Below are 20,303 nucleotides of genomic sequence, written 5' to 3'. Positions count from 1 at the left end.
ATGGGTATCATGCTCCACTAAGTTAAGCTAGCAGCAGGAGGCCACGTACTTACTGACATGGCTCTCCATTCTCACACTTGGGTGGTCGTCATTCGAACGAGTTCGGCCATTTCAATGGAGCATTACAGCAATAAGACTGTCTTTAAGTTCGGCATGAAGTCATGCTTTCTCTCTTTCCAGGCTGGTGATGAGTGACATAACGATGATTTATTCTACATTGACTAAATACAGCAGCAGTAATGCATTTGCGTGTATTTTTAAACTCAGTATATACTACCATTGCCATCCTATTTTTTTACATGTACCATTTATATCGTAATGGCATGCATACGAGAGGAGATGGAGCGATGAAATTGGCCGGTGTGCAGGTGCGAAGTGGATAATTGCATGCAAGATCACGACTTCTGGAGGCCTTCATCCAGCAGTGGATTGACCAAGGCTGATGATGATGAAATTATATTGATTGCGTGTGGCATAAATTTGTATTAAAGTAAATTTTTTTAGTCATACAATACTGCATTAGCCGTATGTGAATGTGAAATACGTATACGATGCATCGTGAGTATAATTACTAATTACATTATCATGGGGGAGAAGCCATAAAGACCATAATTTTGCCGAAGCATCTGTTACAGAATTTGAACACTGAAATGTGTAATACAAGATATTATGTATTAAAAAAACACATTACAAGGTCTTTGTGAAAGTCAACATTGTTTTCTATTGCACTTTGCAAATGTATGACAAATGAGTAATGGCAGGGTACAATTGTATGAGCAGTGGTAATTGTAATTCCAGAACCGAGAGTGGATAATTTCCTCCCGTGGCTAATATAAATATTGGTCAGTAAACATTTTTGGAAGGCAAACTATTGGTGATTTTCAGTTTGAGACCCAGCAGATCTCTCGCTTTTAACACCGCACATTCTAATCCAGTGCCCCTGTTGCAGTGGATTGTCACAGAAAAAAAAAAGCAAACTAAAATCCTCATGTAAACATTTCAAAAATCATTATGTTCCATACGAAATCAATTATTTTAATGGTTCACTTCACGTAATCACGTCGATTATTAATATTTATATACATGCATTGTATAAACGAAGTGGACCTACATTTTGCTAACTGGTCAATTCCAAACATCTAGCAGTTGTATACAAGTACAATACAAACACATCTACAGGGTAAGTCAAAGAATCCAAACCCAGACTTGAGCAGAGGGGCATACATGCGTTCAAAGGGCATTGGTCTGAGTGTTTTGTACAAATCGGTGAGCGTAGTTCAGCCGAAATTTCGGTGCACAGATGCAATATATGGATTCATGCTGTAAACAGCAAAAAAACACGTTCAGGTACACCCCTCCCCCACCTATCTACCAAGCCAGCCACACAAACTTGAAAGACGCGCACAATGCATACAAATGTTCCACTGCTGGTTATGCCCTCAAAGTGTCATTCAAACTAAGCGATGCATGTAAATATTGTGACTTGTTAGTTTGGAAATACCCCCCCCCCCGCCCCACCCAAAATAAATATGTGAATAACCATCATAAGAATCACAGCAGATGCTTAGAGGCAGAAAATATGATGACATAAAGGCATTGTCATTGGTTGTATTGAAAAATAAATTTGATGTATCACAACTGTTAACATATATCTGTTGTTTGGCACGTTATTTGACTTTGCACCTTAATTGTTTATCTTCATTAATTTTAAGTTCATATATGATTAGGTTTTTCCTTGTTCATGTATTTTACCATTACACTGTATTCATCCCAGGTCTTAAGATTTGATAACACTAATAAAATAAACAGTTCTACGCATTCCACCACTTGTATGTAGGATTGCTCAAAATGATATATATACATAATATTTGCTGTAATAATTCTGTAACTCGAATTCATGTGATAGGGAATATAACATTTAAACTACAGTTTGGGTTTTTTCTGGTTGCATTTTTTATTATTCAACCACTGCACATATGTTTACAACTATTATATGCACAGATTGTGCAAGCAAAATTTCTCTCAATTTCATGCTGTGCTCAGTTTATGGCTCCATGGATAGCTGAATCCCATTATCTATACATATTGGTGTTTAAAGTTTAAGCTGGAGGATTACATTTTTTGTAACATTCCCGTTTGAATAAACAAATGGAAATGCATGCTCGTATACAATGCAAAGTGTGATATTAAAACTTTTCTAGAAATACTTGTGTGTTTGTGGTCTAAAACATGGCAAAATAAATCAAATTCTTCAAGTTAATTGTATTGCCCTTTTTGAAGAGAATAATGTTTAATACCTCATTCCATTTTCAGCGAGATGTACATTATCGGCATTATAGACTCCAAAGTTTCCATGATTAGAAGCTTAATGGCAGGCTTAAGTCGAGTAAATTGCAGTAGAAAGACGTTGAAGTGTAGCAGTTTTTGCTACTGCAATACCAGCCTTAAAGGGCAGGGTAATCGTAATGCTTTTCATTGTGTTCTGTCGCGCTTCTCATGAATGACCTACCTGTGAATGACCAGAAGTTGATCCGAAAATGGAGCTCAAGTGGCTGGCAAATTGTATTCATAAACTCACGAGGTTGCAAAATGTAAAAAAAACTAATTTCTCGTCGTTCTCACACCACATTCCACCACCTGGCTCGTCTCTCCACAGTCTGGGCAACACTGCTGTTGATGGGCGTGTCCCAGTGTAGTCGAGCTGCAGGGCAGTAGGCGAGGGCTAAACACAATCAGCAGAGACTGATCTTGTACATGAATGCTAACTCTGAGTGAACACTTCATCCGAGAAATCCAACACACCTGTTTCACAAGCAATCTCTATTTGTATTGGAAGTATTAGTGACATACATTTAAATATAAAAACAATTGAAATACAGGGGAAGCTGATTTTGTGATAGTCATCATTGTGAAATTTGATATCACATCGGGAAAGTTGATATCTTGAAAATGGATGCGGCAGCAACCTTGGGAGACGTTGAGCAGCTGAGTCTATTGCCAGGGATATGCGGCACGGGGTTAATGCTGTGTGGCTGTGCACCCTGCTGCTAAGTAGCAGCACAACACTCACCTTCATACAGCAGCTTGAATCCCTGGGCACTGACGGCAAAGTCACTGGAGAGATGCAGGCTGAGCTGAGGTCCTGAGCTTGTGATCGGGGGTGGCTCCAAGAACCCTGTTAATCTGTTGAGGTAGGAGATATATTTTTCATTGTAAAAAAAAAGGACATTATCGCAGATTTCAAAATCATGAGGGATTCTGCAATGGCGTAATGGTTATCAGACTGGATTTGAAAACCAGTGGTCACCGGTTCAATCATCCTGCAGTGGAAGCGATTGGCAAGTGTCTTGAATCCCCTTGTCTCTGTCTACCCAGCAGTATAAATGGATACTAAACAGGCTATCAGTAGGCTGAATATGGTGGGGTAAAGTGTGGGTTCTTCCACCTTTTCCGAGCAGCTTGACCATTGCTAAAGAGTAAAATACTCCCTTGAGTAGCTCTCCAAAGATGGTCAGTGCATAGTGAGCTTTCAGATGCGCTTCTGCGGCCGTCTAGAACACTCTTCCTTACGAAATTAGGAAACTACTGGAGCTATAAAATAGTTGTCGTTCACCGCACCTCCGATTTCCACGGATGGCTACTTACAGTGTGAAAGAAGTTCAACATACATGCATAGCTCACTCCAGTGGAGGTCATTCTGCCGACAATGGCGTGTGAAAATAATTACTGCTATATATCATAAACATAACCACGTGTAAAGCACAGAAAGTTCATCACATTTTGTGAATAAACTTCATTAATCCGTTACACTCACACAAGCCAGTGTTTGCCTTGATGGTCATGAATGATTAAGTTGTGCATGATTGTGATTATATTACTTAACATATCACACTTAAACAAAGTTCAGCATGTATGTGGTGAATAACCTTTGAAAGTGATTGTGTTCTCTCTTTCAGAATATAGTTTTCTTAAGAATATATAGAAACAATATATATTTGTTTTTCTAAATAACTATTCCTTTTATAAGAGAGACAAACGTTCAGTCACTTTTAAACCAGGTAAAATATTACCATATTGCTTTAATTGCTGCAATTATACAGGGTGTTCATTAATCAAGGACCCGATTTGAAATCGCTATATCTCTGCAACCACGAACCGACCATGAATGAACCTCTTACCACTTGAGAGGGCGGGGCATAGAGAGGGCGGGGCATAGAGAGGGCGGGGCATAGAGTTTCACATGATTACCGCTAGATGCCTCTCCCAGCGCACAAACAGCCCCTAGCCTCAGTCATTCGCAAGACACACTGCCTCAACGTTGGATAGGTCGCACGGGACCCCAAGACTTGGCGCTACACTCTTGGCCCCCAAATTCCCCAGACATCACACCCTGCGACTTTTTCTTGTGGAGATACGTCAAAGACCGTGTTATTGTGCCACCATTAGCGACTAATCTGGATGACGTCAAAAACAGAATCACAGCAGCGGTGACTTCAGTGGAAGAAGACACTTTGAGCGGCGTTTGGGACGAATTCAACTATCGCCTCATACATATAAAGTGGAAAAAAAGGTGCTGGGAAAAGTTGGATTTGTGGTTACAAGTGTAAAGTGTTGTGGGAAAGATGTTTACGGTGGTTTGGGTAAACTGAGAGCGAGAGGATTAGAAAGGTGTTTGGATAGAGAAGGGAGATAACAGAAGGAAAGGCAAGGGTACAAAAGTTCACTGTGAAAATATTGGGATTTTCCATATATCGAGTTGGGGATTCATATACACTCTACAGATCTGCACAATATTGCATATTGTAAGCAAGTAGCCTGCTATGATGCAATAATTTCCTGTAATAATTTTAAAATGTGATAAATCTGGTCGTACTTAAATTGACAAATAATGCATCTTTAAAATGCTGTAGTGAACGGAAACAAAATTATATCTAAACTTTGCTGGATTCAGAGATGGATGTTACTGTATAAGATGACTGCATGCACCGACCAATTTAAAATAATAGGTATTACAAATGCATTGTACTTGGATTTTCCGACCCAGTTAACCAATTAAGTATTGGTATAAGAAGTCATAATATGATTAGTTATATCTTAATATGAAATTTCCCTAATGTTTGATATGCCCTAAAGTCCACAATTGGATGTTCACAAGAATGAACAAAAATGCAATTACATTTTAACATATCAGCCCAGAACTGTGGTAGCAGCTAAGCAATCATAATAAAGATATGAAAATACGTGCATAATTCCAGCTTGACAAATTCATTTTAATTCTGATGAGAACTTTTCAAACTTTCGGATGAGAAACACACTTTCAATTGCATCTGTATTCTACAACAAATATGCACAGCCACAAGTAATTTGAATACTATTTCACACAAAAAAACACTACGGCCATGTTTTTATATATATATAGCATTCATGATTATAATATTGATATGGTGGGTGTCTTTGAAATACATATATAAAAACAGCCAACTTCCAATATTCCATGTTTACGAATTTCGTATTTTGTATTACAGTATATAACTGAGAGCATATTCCTACAATGGAAATAGAAATGTTTGATTGTGAGTGAGAATACATTGTCATCGTGAACTTGAACATGACCACATTTGACCTTATGAGCCAAATGCAAAAAAATGGAGGTGAGATAAACATTGAACTGGCAACTTTGGCTAAGTATGACAAATAAACAGGACCCTGTAATAAGTATAACCCGTAAAAACGAAGTTTTTCACTATAAATCCTTTATATGCGTGGCAGTGAACTTAATATAAAGGATTTAAAAATATATTCGCCTGTGGAGGACGCGGGGATCGATCCCGCGACCTTTGGCATGGGAAGCGAGGGCGCTACCAACTGCGCTACTCCGCCACGGCCTGTGGAGGGGTTACGCTCTGGGCTCTTACGCTGTGCGTTCTATTTGAATATATGTAAAATAATTTTTTTTTTGCCTAAAAAGTGTAAAATATTGGGAATTTTTTTTCACGAACATTAATTGTCTCGCACAACGAGTCTGTGTGGAAAATGTCAGCTCGATTGGATCACGGGAAGTGGGTTAAAAAACGACTGAAAGATTTGCACGGTCGTAAGCAAGCAAGCACGCAAGCAAGCACGCAAGCAAGCAAGCGAACTTAATATAAAGGATTTAAAAATATAACCATACCTCCAACATGTTTATGTGATACTACATTCACAGAGTGTGCATGCACATTTACAAAAAATACCAACATTTGTCAATAACACTGCCCTAAAAAGGAAAATAGATATGATAGGTGACATTGTGGCAGGGTCATTCTTAATTTTTCTATCCACTTCTAGATAACGGCATCTCACGCTGTTGTTATTCCTAGGAGTTATTTTATCAAAACTCTCTGCTACGAAGAACCATTGCCAGAAATATTGCATGTTATTTGCGTTTTCACTTTTAGGGCAATGCTATTCATGAATGTATTTAATTTTTAATTATTTAAACTATAGCTAGCATCATTCAGGTTACAAACAGTAGATAGTACTGAACTACTAGGAAGATATATGTTGAGGATAATCTTGATACATATCCACAGTGTGGGTGTACATGTACGTATGTATGCCACTTAGTTTTACTAGGTGCAAGGAAAGGCAGTATTGAAACACTTTACTTGCAAACGGTGGGCACGGTTGTTATAACGTGTACACGTACAGCCCAGCCCGTCTGTCAATCCACTGCTGGATGAGGGCCTCCTTATGTCATATGGATCATGGGGGTTATTGACCATACTTCAGCACGCTGGCAGGTTGGTGAAGGCGGACATCATTAGGCATGGTCCAATTGTGCAGTAGAACAATGGATTTTGTTCCACTGCCATCTGCAGAAGCCTACAACACCTGTGTTTGTGTATAGTGGTCACCCATCCAAGCACTATCCAGGGACTATCCAGGCTCAATCTTGCTTAGCTTCTGAGATCGGACGAGATCGGACACAGCCTGGTTGATTTGTTCATAGGCAATGGAAAATCCACAATGTTATATACATGGATAAACTTTCAATAACAAATTACATTAAATGTTCAACAGTAGATTAGTAGAGTACAGCTGGATTTAAAGTGAGTTTTGATAACTTTAATACTATTTAATTGCAGTATAGAAATGTGCACAATAAGGAAAATTAGGTGTCGGGTACAACAGTGTACATTGTTAGAATAACAGGTTAGCTCATTGTAAAGGCGTTAATGTTTTTTGAAATTTATTCGACAGTAAACATAAGCATAATACATGTTAATTGAGTTCACTAAATACTAAAATGGATTATCTCAAATATATGATTTCCTTTCAACACACACAAATTACAGTGTGTAGCTTAATATCCTATTAATATGTATATTTATAATCGGGGCTTATTTTCAGCAGGGTCTGTCTGGGTCAGTGAGCCAAAAAATACGTCCACACCCAGCACGCCACATCCAGGAGAGCTCCGGCTTGCTATGGCTGTTGTTACGAGTGATGTGTCTAACCCAGTCTACCAGTGCCCTGGAAAATATTACGTGAGAAATTAAGCCCTAATTTTACATAGAAAATGTATATATTTTATATATATTTAAATATATACAGATAATCTTTATGCTTTTAATGTGTTGATATAAAGTTACATTTCGGCGGTACAATTAGACAACTACAGTTATTCTTTCCAAAAAAAAATAAACACTAGTCTATAAAAATCGATTTATCCGAAGGCATACAATAGTTGACTATTGCCATATTTTCCAGATTATAAAACACACTTTTGTTCCTGTTTTTCAAAACAAAAGTTAGGGGTGGCATTCTACAATCTACTGTGTGCATGTGTGAGACCAGACTTGTATAATTCTATTGTCACCGGGTACAAGTTTAGGGGTGTCTTCAAACTGCAGAACCAAAATCCGGTCATCACATCTCAATTACCAATTAACCACAACTCATGGATTTGCAGTTAGGCACAGCTCATGAACAATAAGAAGTTACCATAGTTAATGAATCTGCATTTCTCACAGATTTCTAAGTCACTTTGCAATATGATAGATGTATTTCTAATATAGTGTGGAAGTCCGAGTAACTGCATGCTTGCGAATATAGAGCACGCAGCATGATATCTACAGGGTGAATCATATTTAGATACCCCACGAAAATAATGGGGAGAAATTCTAGAAATAACTACTTTCTATCCAAAGCCTCCAAATGTGTCCTTGCCAATCTCAATGCATAATAAACGTTTTTGGGTTAGATCGCGTTATTTATAAATGTGTTGCAACCCTCCACCACCCGACACTGCCAAACAGTAAAAAATGCGTCACGTTTACAAATACAAATAGTTCAGTACTTTAGCCCACCGGTGTGTTGAAGAGTCATTTAACATCATTTACAATTTTTTAGTACGACGTTTCGCTGGTAATTACATCCAGCATCATCAGGCAATTTGATGAGTGAACTATTTGCCTTTTGCAAACGTGACACATTTTTTACTGTTTGGCAGTGTCGGGTGGTGGAGGGTTACAAAACATTTATAAATAGCGCGATCTAACCCAAAAACGTTTATTATGAATAATATTGGTCGCGAAAACCTACGTGTTAATCAAAATGCAGTTTATTTATTTCATCTGTAAAATACGGAGCCATCTCTTTCACAATATACAATCACCTGTTGAGAAAAAGTGAAAGGGTCATTGTAAATCAGTGGGATTCATATCAACAAAATAACCTGAATATCCCTTTGCTGTTTAGAACCAACATTCGTTACGTTGTGAACTAAATATTAACACTTAAAATATTTAAAACTGCATATTTGTGTTTCCCAGGAGATATTCAATAACATAAATTACTTATTCTAAACACGTACGTTTTTAAAGGTACTTAGATTTAACAGATTGATGGAGACATAAGATATTCCTAAACATCGTAAATTAACATAGATGAGGTATTACACGAAAATATCTCAATAAATATCCATGTTATAGTGATGCTTCCTGTTTAAACAATGAGCAGTTTATTATTCAAGTCATTGTTTACAGAGAGGCTGTGTATAATTTGCACCGCACTAACAATTTTCACAGTAGAGAATAATAAATCATGCATTCCAAACGCCCCCTCAACAAGCAAAGCAAAAATTTGTAAATGTACACATCCTTGGAGACTGTATCCGTACATCCAAACGATACATGTCCTTTTTATATAATACGTGGGATTAAGGTATAAACTGTATGATGGGCCGAATTTATTTCCACGCACATTTTATGGATCTAGGTGTTATTAAGATACGGTCAGTTTAATCCAATTCTCAACATCCTGTAAAATTGCTAATGAGACTTCACCGAATACGCTTCCCAGGTTCATAATTATCTAAATGTTTATTCAAGTTTTCATGAATAATTTAAAGTGTCCCTTCTGAAGGATAATCTGCATTGAAGGAAAAAAATAGTTAATGTAGAATAAATAAATTATGTCTTAAGTAAATTTAATTATTATACAAGCATTATATATGAACTAAATTAAGAATGTAGTAATCACATACATTATGTGAAGAAAAGACCCCATGAAAACCAAACACCTCCAATAAGTATGGTTGGCTACGTATGGCACAAAATAAGTTTAACATCTCCATATATATAAAAGGCAAAGTTGTGATTATGTGTGTCTGTTCAAAATGTTTAGCGTATTTCCCGACATGCAACAAACTTGAAATTTGCCATGTGGGTAGTATCCGGACTCTACACCATGCAAAAATTAGAAAAATACACTTTTGGGGGGGGGGGGGGGGAGCTCAATAAGGCATATATTTTTGCACGGCAAGTGAGCTGACATCAAATCTGTCATGTGACCCGCGCATGTGGAAGCGTAACGCATTGTAGTGTAGTGGTTAGCGCGCTGCGCTACGAACCCGGCAATCCAAATTCGATTCCCGCTCACGGCCATCAACGGTGACGATTATTTTAACCGGTCCTGGGCCTCCCCTAGGTCGACTCAAACGAGTAACTGGTCTGCTGTGTGAACATCGTCACTGGGGGGACAAAGGCGGCCAGGCGTGGTGCTGTCACCCACCCCCTCGTACATAATATATGCAATTTGTTTTCATATTATATACTAAGGCAAACCCTTTGGAATCAGTTGAATTATAATTTTCATTAAATTATTGTATAAGATAAAAATGGCTTGATATTTTGCTATTTGCCTAAATTAAAAAAATTTGTATGACAAATATATTTTGAATAAAGTGGCAAAAAATTGAAATATAATTAAATCAGTGTGCTTTAATGAAAATTAATAAATTGAATTTAGACTTAAAACTTTCGTGACTGCAGGAATTCTTATTCTTGGTTCTTTCGGTAAAGTCACGTAAATAGAAAACAAAAAATCTAAACTACGAAGTTTTGATCACAACACAGGGCTAGTACAGCACGCAAGCAACGACCGCATGGAGACAGTGACGACACGGAGACAGCGACGGCCCGAAGATGACGGCGGCGTGGAGACAGTCCATCCCAATCCCAGAGCAGCCGCAAGCTCCCTGCGCCTTATATTCCCCCCGGCGTGGCCTCGCCCCGCCCCTGGCCACGCACATCTTTCCCGAACTGTCTCAACCAATCCCGAACATACCCCCATGGTTCCCTCCTGTAATTATCGCTCGTGACCATTTGGCCACGCACGTTCCCTTTCCCCTCATTGTCTCCACCCACGCACTGTCTCTCTCTTTCCACACTGTCCCTACACATGTGTAGTGATATAGCGCCGACTGCTGTCCAGTAGCGGCAACTGTGGTGGACAGTTAGCGCACACGTCGTTGAGCATATACACGGGTGTGCCGGCAGGGTGGAGGAACTGGGGCAAGGGTCACGGAAGACCTCATTGGGAAGCCCCTGGAACTCGCTAGTGGGTCCGTCATGGCCTGGCTCCGCCCTGACCACGCCGGAGAAAATTAAAGCACCAGAGAGCGAGAGCTCCAGGCTGCCGGTTCTGGGAGTGGACTCATTTCGCCGACGCTGTCATCTTCACTGCCTTCGTCGCTACAGCCTTCACACGATAATTGCGCGGCCGGATAATTGTTGGCTGTTTCGGTCGACGCCGTCGGTGCAGTGCGGTTAGGGTTGTGTCTAGGCCAGGCTGTACGGCAACTTGAGCGAGAGAGGAGGCAATCCTTTGTGTGAATGGCCGGAAAGATGTTACAATAAAAGAAGGTGCCTCCTGCAACTAACTTGTCTCCGATTTGTACTACACTAAACATGTAATGGAGAAGTTATGGAGAGGAGTGTACTAGGTACATTATGTACATACGTATGTATGTTGAACTTCTTTCGCACCGTATGTAGCCATCTGTGCTAATCGAAGGTGTAAAACCATGCTCATTGGAGCACAGGACAGAGGCAGTTCTGAAACTTGGACGTGAGCAGAGAGGGACGGTTAACCAATGCAGCCATAGGACAGAAGCACAAAGAACATGTGGGTGGCAGTGGAGGAGCGATCTCTTGTTGAGTGGTGGTCGATTTGGGGCTTGCAACCATAGGAACATCAATAATAAAGAACCAGTGCGATATATATTGTTTTAAAATAGAAGATTGTTGTGTGCTGGTGTCACGGTCCACCTAAAATTCCAAATTTCGAAATGATAATTAAAATAAGTAATATAATGGTCCCATTTTTTGGTTTTACAATATCACATAGGTCCAGTATAAAAGAGTAGGCCAACTACCCTCAAGCTGTGTTTGCCATTCAGCCAGCCAGCAGTGGTATGAGCAAGCAATTGCAGGGCTGCATACTTTTTACCTTTACTACACATATAGCTATTTTGCAATGAAAATGCAAAAATTACTGGTGCATTTTTTTTATTATATAAACTGAAATGTGTAAAAATTAGCCAAGGCAGAATTGCTGCAGTTTTTTTCAGCTCTGGTGGCGAGTTCTGGATCTATAAATAACTGTTGCATTTTTCACACTCAGGAAACCCATGGGTGCCGTTGCGTTGCACGGTCAGACGTAGCAAGAGGTCAATAGGGCAAATGTACATGGTTTGTTGAAGGTCATTTATGCAATTGAAACACATGTAAAGCCAATAGCACAAATCAAATGTGTGGTGTGCGGAATTACTTGCTAATGAATAGTGTAGTGACGTGTGAGCACAGTTCACCATCATCAGGCCACTTGCCTAGTAACCAAAACTAATTCCAGTGTTTGCTTGCCTGATTGCCAGGTAAAAACAGCCTGGAGCGAATTCATTGCATTTGTGCTGTTTTTGGATTTATGGGATTACGTGACCATCCCTTAATTTACTTCCTAGAGCACAAACTAAGACTGAAACAAACAGTTATTACAAATGGGGTATTTTCCATATTGGTGGAGGGATGTTATATCCCTTGCCTGGTCCGCAGGGGGCTCAATCCCGAGCCTGACGCTTGAATACAGTATTTGTAGTTCACATGTTCTCCCCGCGTTTGCATGGATTTTTCTCCAGGTCCTCCAGTTTTGCCCTCCACATTTAGAAACATGCATTTAGGTTATTTGCTACGACGATAAATGTACACATATGACGATAAGCAACATCAATGAGCTATCATGTGTGGCCAGATCGCCTCTGAAAAAAGGCAAAAAATTGTTAAATAAAAGATATTGAAGGAGAAATAGGATGATTTGACTCCAAAAGCCCTTGTATGGACAGGTATTTCACTCCTGCTGTAGCAAACTATTTTGCTTGCAATCAAGATTTTAGTTTCATTTTAAATTCACTCAAATTTTTGATTTAGTCCATGGCATGTGATGTGAATATAAAGTAACCACGTGGAGTCATTTACTGATTTTTGTATGCAACCACAAAGCACGCAATGTTTGCCATTTTTAAACCACAAAGTAGACATTTGTCTCCGTTCAAACACCTCCCATGACCGATAGGTCATCATCCAACAGTGGTTTGACAAAACGCGATATATTATTGACAATTTAATTACACATTACCCAGAAGAGCCTCACAAAATCTAATGACTTTTCAGACAGGTCCTGCTGGCGACATTTTACTAATTATTTTGGGGTCTTTTTCTTGGATGCTAGAGGAAAACTCGTGAAAAAAAATAACTCTCGCTGTGTGAGAGATACAGAGATAATACTCATATAGATCATCAGCCTGCTCGTTCTCTCGCCTTGTCATGCCATCTCACTGATTCTAGGGTCTCATTCATTGCTAAATTATCCACTCTTTTAAATACATCTGCCATTACCTAAATAGGTGCTCTTAAACGTTGTACTATGCACTGGTATTTGATTTGGATGCACACATTATTCATATGAGAACATGAGGAGTACCAGTGGAGTCGTAAGCACACTGTGCTTTGAACCCACGATCTGTGTTCAATTCCCGGTCACAGTCAACATCGGTCACATATATCTGAACCAGTGGTGGTTCTCCTCAAGGTCAGCTCAGCCTTAAGATTAGTACTGGGTACAATGTTTAATTATCAGCTTTTGGGGAAACAAAGATGGTCAGGGACTATGCTAGCCACCCAACCCCTTGTGTGCCGTGTCACCCTTCATGGGTGTTGGCTAACAACAGTTGGCTCGGCAGTCTCTAAAGGTTATATGAGCTATTTTTATTTTTAACACACTGTGAAATAACTACTATAACTTTGATGCTGTTTAATATTTAAAATGTATTGATTGCTGTATTTGGTCAACGCAATATACCAGTCATTAATATATTCATTTAAATTGGTAGTTGATTAATATATAATTGCCATACATTATATCGTCTTATTGTAATCTTCACATATTTAACTAAAATAATCTAGTAAATTATCATATTTGTTGGTATGTATATATTTAATTACAGTGGTTGGTTACAATTTAATTAGTTACTCATTAAAAAGCAGACTATTGTGTAATTAATATTTTGGATTCAAATGAATATCTAGAAAAGGGAAAAATAACAGAAATATGGAATTTTCTCACCAGTGTGTGATGAATAGTTCATTAAAATGGATGACGTTCATGTTTACTGTGTGCAAATACGGTAGCACTTTATGTTACCTGAAAAAATATAATTGTATACGTATGGACAGTGCCAGCTTCGTAAGGCCTCCAACAAGAATCGATGACAAGGTATGCCATTCCCTTGGATATACTGTATTAAACACTGTCATCATGTAATGACTTGCAGCAATAAGTAAATTAGAGTTGACATATCCTGGAGCATTGTTTTAAAATGTAGGCAAATAGGTATGCTGGTGTTATGGACATTTTGAGAAAATTACCCTTATTTAAAAACACGTCTGAAAGCTTGCTGGAGACAGATTCCCTTCAACCAACATTTTAAAGATCACTTTTACGGTGGAAAGATAAGGAGATACTCCACCACAAAGACATCCTTATAATGATGACATTGAAACTGCTTCAGGGAGTAAGTAGAAGGGTGAAAAAAATATCGTTTTAGAGTGGAAAAAGTTGCAATTTAATTTATCCCCGCATGGCAATTATGACATTTTCGCAGCAGCGTTTGCCGAGAGGCAAGGCTGCCTCTGCTGGTAAGGCACGATAATGGCATGCCCCCTGCGATCCTTAATGAGGTCAAGGATTAACGCTGGAAGGTCGGAGGGATAAAGAGCTGGCTGAGACCGAGCACCATTCACCCCAGCTTAAGAAATGGCTTAGCAACTAACTTGACCGGCATGGTGTGAACTGCGATTTCAATGTAAGTTTAAACTCCCTTGCTTCTGCCTCAAGATACAATGGGAAAGTTTAGAAGTGGAAAAAATATAAATGAATAAAACTGCACACATACAGTTCAATGTTGCTTAAATATTATGTATGAAAATGTAAGTATGCTGGATGTAATTTATTTAATGCTAACTTGCTGAAAAGTGCCACACATTGCATAAGGACTGAAATAAATAAAACGTAATAAATATGTATCAATATTGCAAATGTAGACTTAAAGCTTTTGTGACTGCAGGAATTCATATTCAAGTCACGTAGATAGGTTCAAAGAAAATAACAAAAAATAACAAAAAAACTACAGACGTTTCGATCGCAATGCAAGCGTTCGTCATCACTACGACGTTTCTATCGCAACACAAGCGTTCGTCATCATCAGGAAGATGACGAACGCTTGTGTTGCGATCGAAACGTCGTAGTTTTTTTGTTATTTTCTTTGAACCTATCTATTGCAAATGCATTTTCTATGAAATTCTAAGCAGGAGAATATTGATATAATTCTAACTCTCTGAAAAGTTCCAGATGTGACATCTGCTGTTTAATGATATAACCATAATAATACCCATGAGCAGTTTCCAATGGTGGTTGTGCTTGAGACTCATTTGTCCCGACGTAGCTGACTTACCAGCTGGTTTCAGCAGACACTTGGCGTATTTTAGATATGTGTATATAATAGCAGTTGTGTATAATCATACATACATATATACGTGCAAATGCATTAACATTTAACCCTTGTTAATATTGATCAAGCATTGTTATACAGGATGATGTATTTAAAGATACTCCACTTATTCAAATGGGCTGATTCCTTTCTTCCTTCTCAACACCTGATTGAATATTGTGAAATCGATGGTTTCAAATATCACAGAGGAGTGCATTTAAAGGTGTAATAAGTGTATCGAGATTTGTGTAAGGACTTATAGAGGCTTTGAAATAATATGTTTTTTTTTATTCTTCAAAGCACGATTCAACGCATGAATCGATGCATCACCACATTCTTTCTATATGTGGTTTTGCTATAGACTACATTGACAGCTGTGTTAAAATATGCTATAAATCTCCTTTAACTGAGAGCTAATGATATTGAAGCTCCAAATGAATAACAAAACAATCACACAACTAATTTTTAGCCATTTCATTACTTTGGCACATAGATTTTTCACTCAGACTTTACTGCCATAGCCAAATATTGAAGTGTTTCTATTAAGTTATTAGGACATTCAGTGAAAAATACCACATGCTGGTATGGCTTTGTCCTTCAGAACAGAGTGCATCAATTATGGAAACAAGCTCTGTGTGTGAACAATCTTGTAACAAAAGTCAAAATGTAAACAGCCTGCCAAATGTATTTCATGAATATTCAAAAACATTATGAGCCATGGAGTCTCATTAAATGATCGTGAATCACATGGGATGTGAGATAATGCTGGCTGAACAGCAACAAAATACCCCCTACAACATGTTGTATATTATAGTTGTCTCAAACTCTAGACACTGTTCAATTATTAGTTTGGAAGGTTAAACCAATAAGAATTCATGCATACGATTTACTTTCATCAATTGTATTTTGCAAAGTTGATCCTACCATTAAAGAGTGAAAATGAACGCATTGATATAAGTGAATAAGAGTTGACATCGTAAAAAAATGGGAACTGATGCATGGCAGAGTAACTCGCCAGCCTTATTCCTTGTGAAGAGAATATATCGAAAAATACATTTATATCATGTACCCATTGTACTGCTGGGTAGACATAAGCTTGGCTAGTCAATAAACTTGCGCAATCGTTTCAGCTGCGGCACCGATATATTGAATCAAACTGGCGACCTTTCGATTGAAAGTCCAGTGTGCAAAACGTTACACGATGATAGCATCCATATATAAGCGTGTTTTTAAAGGGTATTTATATATTTATTTACTTTTACATTTGTGGAAATAATTTTTTTAGTTAGGTTTGGTTTAATATCATAATCGCGAGGCAGTGAAAACAGCGAGGAAGTAATAATATTAAAGCGATGCCCTCTGCGTAAGGCATAATCTCGCTGACCGTGGAAATGACATTAATACAAGTGATTCATGTTATATTAATGTTATTATTGTTCTTTTGTATTGTTGCTTTTTTCTGTTCTATTGCTTATTACCATTATAATAATTATCATTGTGGTTACATTATTATATCACTATTGTATTTGTGGGCACTGCCGTAGATAAAACGTTTAACTATCGGTTATAGGTAATAATTACTACAGTGTAGAACATTGTCAAACGTATAGTAAAAGTGACAAACAATATAAAACATGAAAAGAAGCAGATATATACGTAATTTTGATCAACTTGAAGGAATAAATGTCCACATATTAATTGTATAGTGCCACTGAGCATATTCCACAGTAGGTTACAATAAGTAGTGGAAAATTCAGAGCTTCGTAAGGCTCAATAGGATTGAGTAATTGTCTTCATCTATAGCAAAAAATGTATAGCGTGGTAGTATAATTATAGTATTAAAAAAATGACAACCGCTCTCCGATGTTTTTTAAAGTTTTACCGCACGTTGTTTGACATGAAGTCTGACGTTTCAGAAGCGATTTAGTTGATGAACTTCAGCAAATGATCTAAGACAGTCGTAAAAGAGGTCTGCAAAGTTAGGCTGAAGATAAATCATCAAAACAAAATACATGCACAAGTTTTTTTTAGTCGGAGGGACTACTGGAAAACACTTGAGGGCATGTATACCTCTGGCAGTTACAGAAGCCAGAATGGGACAAAAATTGAGGAAATTAAGGCTGAAATGTGGACAACGAAACCTGGAGAGGTGCATTATTGGATGTATGCTGAGAGCCAGAAAGAAAAACGAAAATACCAGACAGCAAAAAACATGTTTACATATCATGCTTGCATATTAAGAAAATAAAGTAGGCTTGAGCAGCACACATCACAAGAACAAATAAATAAATTAAATCACGACGTTTCGGAGGCAACATAAGGAGACAACACACCAACAAAGTCCATTGAGCAGATGGAGCAATGAGAACAGTTTGTATGCTGCAACTAAATTGATTGATGTGTTGCATCACTGGGAAGGATGGCTGCTAATAATGATTATGATGATGATAATATAATGAATTAAATAATTTCATCGACCCCTGTGCACTAAAAATACTTCAGTATATCCTCTCTACAGATGCATGCCCATAATATATATGTACTTTATTCTGCTGTTATTGCTGAGCCTGCCACATAACTATTTATTCATTTTCGGAGCAACGCCTATCAGGCAAACATATGGCAATTTAAGTAATGCTGACGAGCGATAAATATGCAGCAGTCAACACTTTGGTTGGGTCTTGAGTCTTTAATCAAGACCCAATGCTGAGCATGTTTTTCTTTGATTGATATTTTGAGTATGCGTGTGTGTGCACGCTGGCACAGTTGTTATGCATCCTCCACTACAAACCTGGTGATCTGAGTTGGATTCCCGGATACAGCAAACATCAGTGGCAAGGGGTATCAGAACTTGCCCTGTGCCTCCCCAAGGTTGAGTCAGCCTTAAATGGGTCCAGGTACCATATGTGAACATCAGCACTGGGGGAAGGGGAAAGTGGGCCCTAATGGTGTTAACTGCACCACCTACTTGTGCACCGTTCTGGCCTTAATAGGTGCTCTCTAACGTAAGTATATAGTGTATGTTGAACTTATTTCAGACCGATGATAGCCAACCGCTCTAATGTGAGGTGCGGCACTTACCCCAACAGCCTCATGGCTACAGCAATATATATTTTTGTACCATGCACACGCAAATATGTTAAATAACAAATAGCTAGATGGGGCCATTGAATGGTAAGTGTGCACATTATAAACAGCATGTTTATTAGAAAAATACGCATTTATTTTAAATAAAAAAAAACTACGTTTGAAATAAGCTGTATGTACTATAAATAAAATCGCAACAATCATCATAATGACACAGATTGTTAGTATACTCAAAATTCAACAATGTGAACGATTTTTTAGGTGAATGCTTTCTGATTTTATTTATTCCAAAGGTTGATGTTATCTTAGGTTATTTGTCTTTTTTTTACTTTTTTCTATAACATTGCTCGAAACTGTGTTTTAACACAGTATGTTTATATATTTACTTAATAAACAAAACATATCCCTAAGAAGACAGCTATTAGATATTATCATGCGACAATGAATGCGATCACAGCCCATCCCAGCCCACAATATATTTTCTCGCAGGTACCCATTTGTTAAAAGCTACAGTGCTCAACACAATTTCCTAAAATGTCCAAAAATAGTGAATTAAATTGTAATTTAATTGTGAAAAGGCTGTGTTGTGCACTAGTCTCCTATATGCAAGCTACGTAGCTGACCAAACGGCAAAGTGCCGTGTCTCATGCAAACACGGGGTATGTTTCAGCCAGACACTGCACATAATCCATGTCGTTAACTCTCAAATGACAACACTTTGTAAAATGTAAAATATCAATGCAACCATGGTAACAGTTGTTGTCTGCAAAGTGGTTTTTAAGCATTGCTTCACAATTCTTCTTCTCTTGTACCATAGTTGATTGACAGCACTGAAATGTTCCGTCATGCATTGCAGTGCTCATACAATTTTAGAAATGTGTTTCCATTCACACAAAATGATACAGCAACTTGACGGAATGTACAGATGTGATGTATCATGGGTAGCATATTCGTTAATATTGTTGTCATATCATTAAAATTTGTTTTAATTAGGGTAGTTTTATTCTTTGTTTACATCACCAAGGCCATCAAATTGTCTCCCGGTTATTATAGCCATGCACTTAAGATGAAGGTCAGTATGAAGGTTAGCTTGTAAACAATTGTGAGGCATTCTCCAACTGTGTCTACATCATTTATGAGAAATTTTACCACCCATTAAAATGAATTATTACTGCAAGACTGATATACAAACCAATGTTTCAAACCAATATAAATGTTTTATTAGATAATGGCAAAGGAGACTGTCTGTATGTGTATAAAAATTTGTATATTTAACTAAACTAGATTCACCAATTGTTATAGGTGTTTTAAGATATGATATCTGTACAATTAACAAAATAGATCATGCTGCGAGCTGCATTGTTCATTTAACTTTCCATTGGTAAATGTTTTAATTTCAAAACATTAATGTATTCTGCTTATGCAAGTCCAACACATTCAAAATAAATATCTACTCATAACAAACTTCATAACATTATTTATGTTACTTGTACTCGAGCGATACCTTCTAGATTTAATTCCATTATCCTGCTTTGTCAATTCTGTACTATCAATAAAAATGAAAACACCTTATATTTACGCCATGTTTAAAATAATAATAAAAATAACTAAATATTTACAGAAAACTATTTAAATATTTGCTTGGCTTTCCTCCGATTTTCATACAAAGTTGCCATCGCTGTCCATGTCATGAAATTGAGAATCCTTTTACAACTCTCAGAGAACAGTGCATCACCCTGTGTGTTAGAGAAAAGCCCAAGGAAGTGATTTCAAATACTACCTCTAAGATCAATTTGCATCTCTGATAAGCATGGTATGGTGCGAAAGAAGCTCACCATACATACATTTA

General features: G+C 37.8%; 1 protein-coding gene across 1 annotated transcript in view; it reads right to left on the bottom strand.

The window, feature by feature from the left end:
- LOC144717850 (CUB and sushi domain-containing protein 3-like) overlaps positions 1 to 20,303 on the bottom strand; it is a 449,456-nt gene that overhangs the window by 364,279 nt on the left and 64,874 nt on the right. Inside the window, exon 3 of the mRNA XM_078593564.1 lies at positions 3,071 to 3,183. Coding sequence (XP_078449690.1) covers positions 3,071 to 3,183 — 113 coding nt within the window. The remainder of the gene's footprint in view (positions 1 to 3,070; positions 3,184 to 20,303) is intronic.

Source organism: Lampetra planeri, chromosome 4 (genome assembly GCF_965212315.1).
Source record: "Lampetra planeri chromosome 4, kcLamPlan1.2.h2, whole genome shotgun sequence".
Classification (NCBI taxonomy): Eukaryota; Metazoa; Chordata; class Hyperoartia; order Petromyzontiformes; family Petromyzontidae; genus Lampetra; species Lampetra planeri.
The sequence above is the reverse complement of the archived record's forward strand: the minus strand, read 5'-3'. Positions and strand labels throughout refer to the sequence as shown.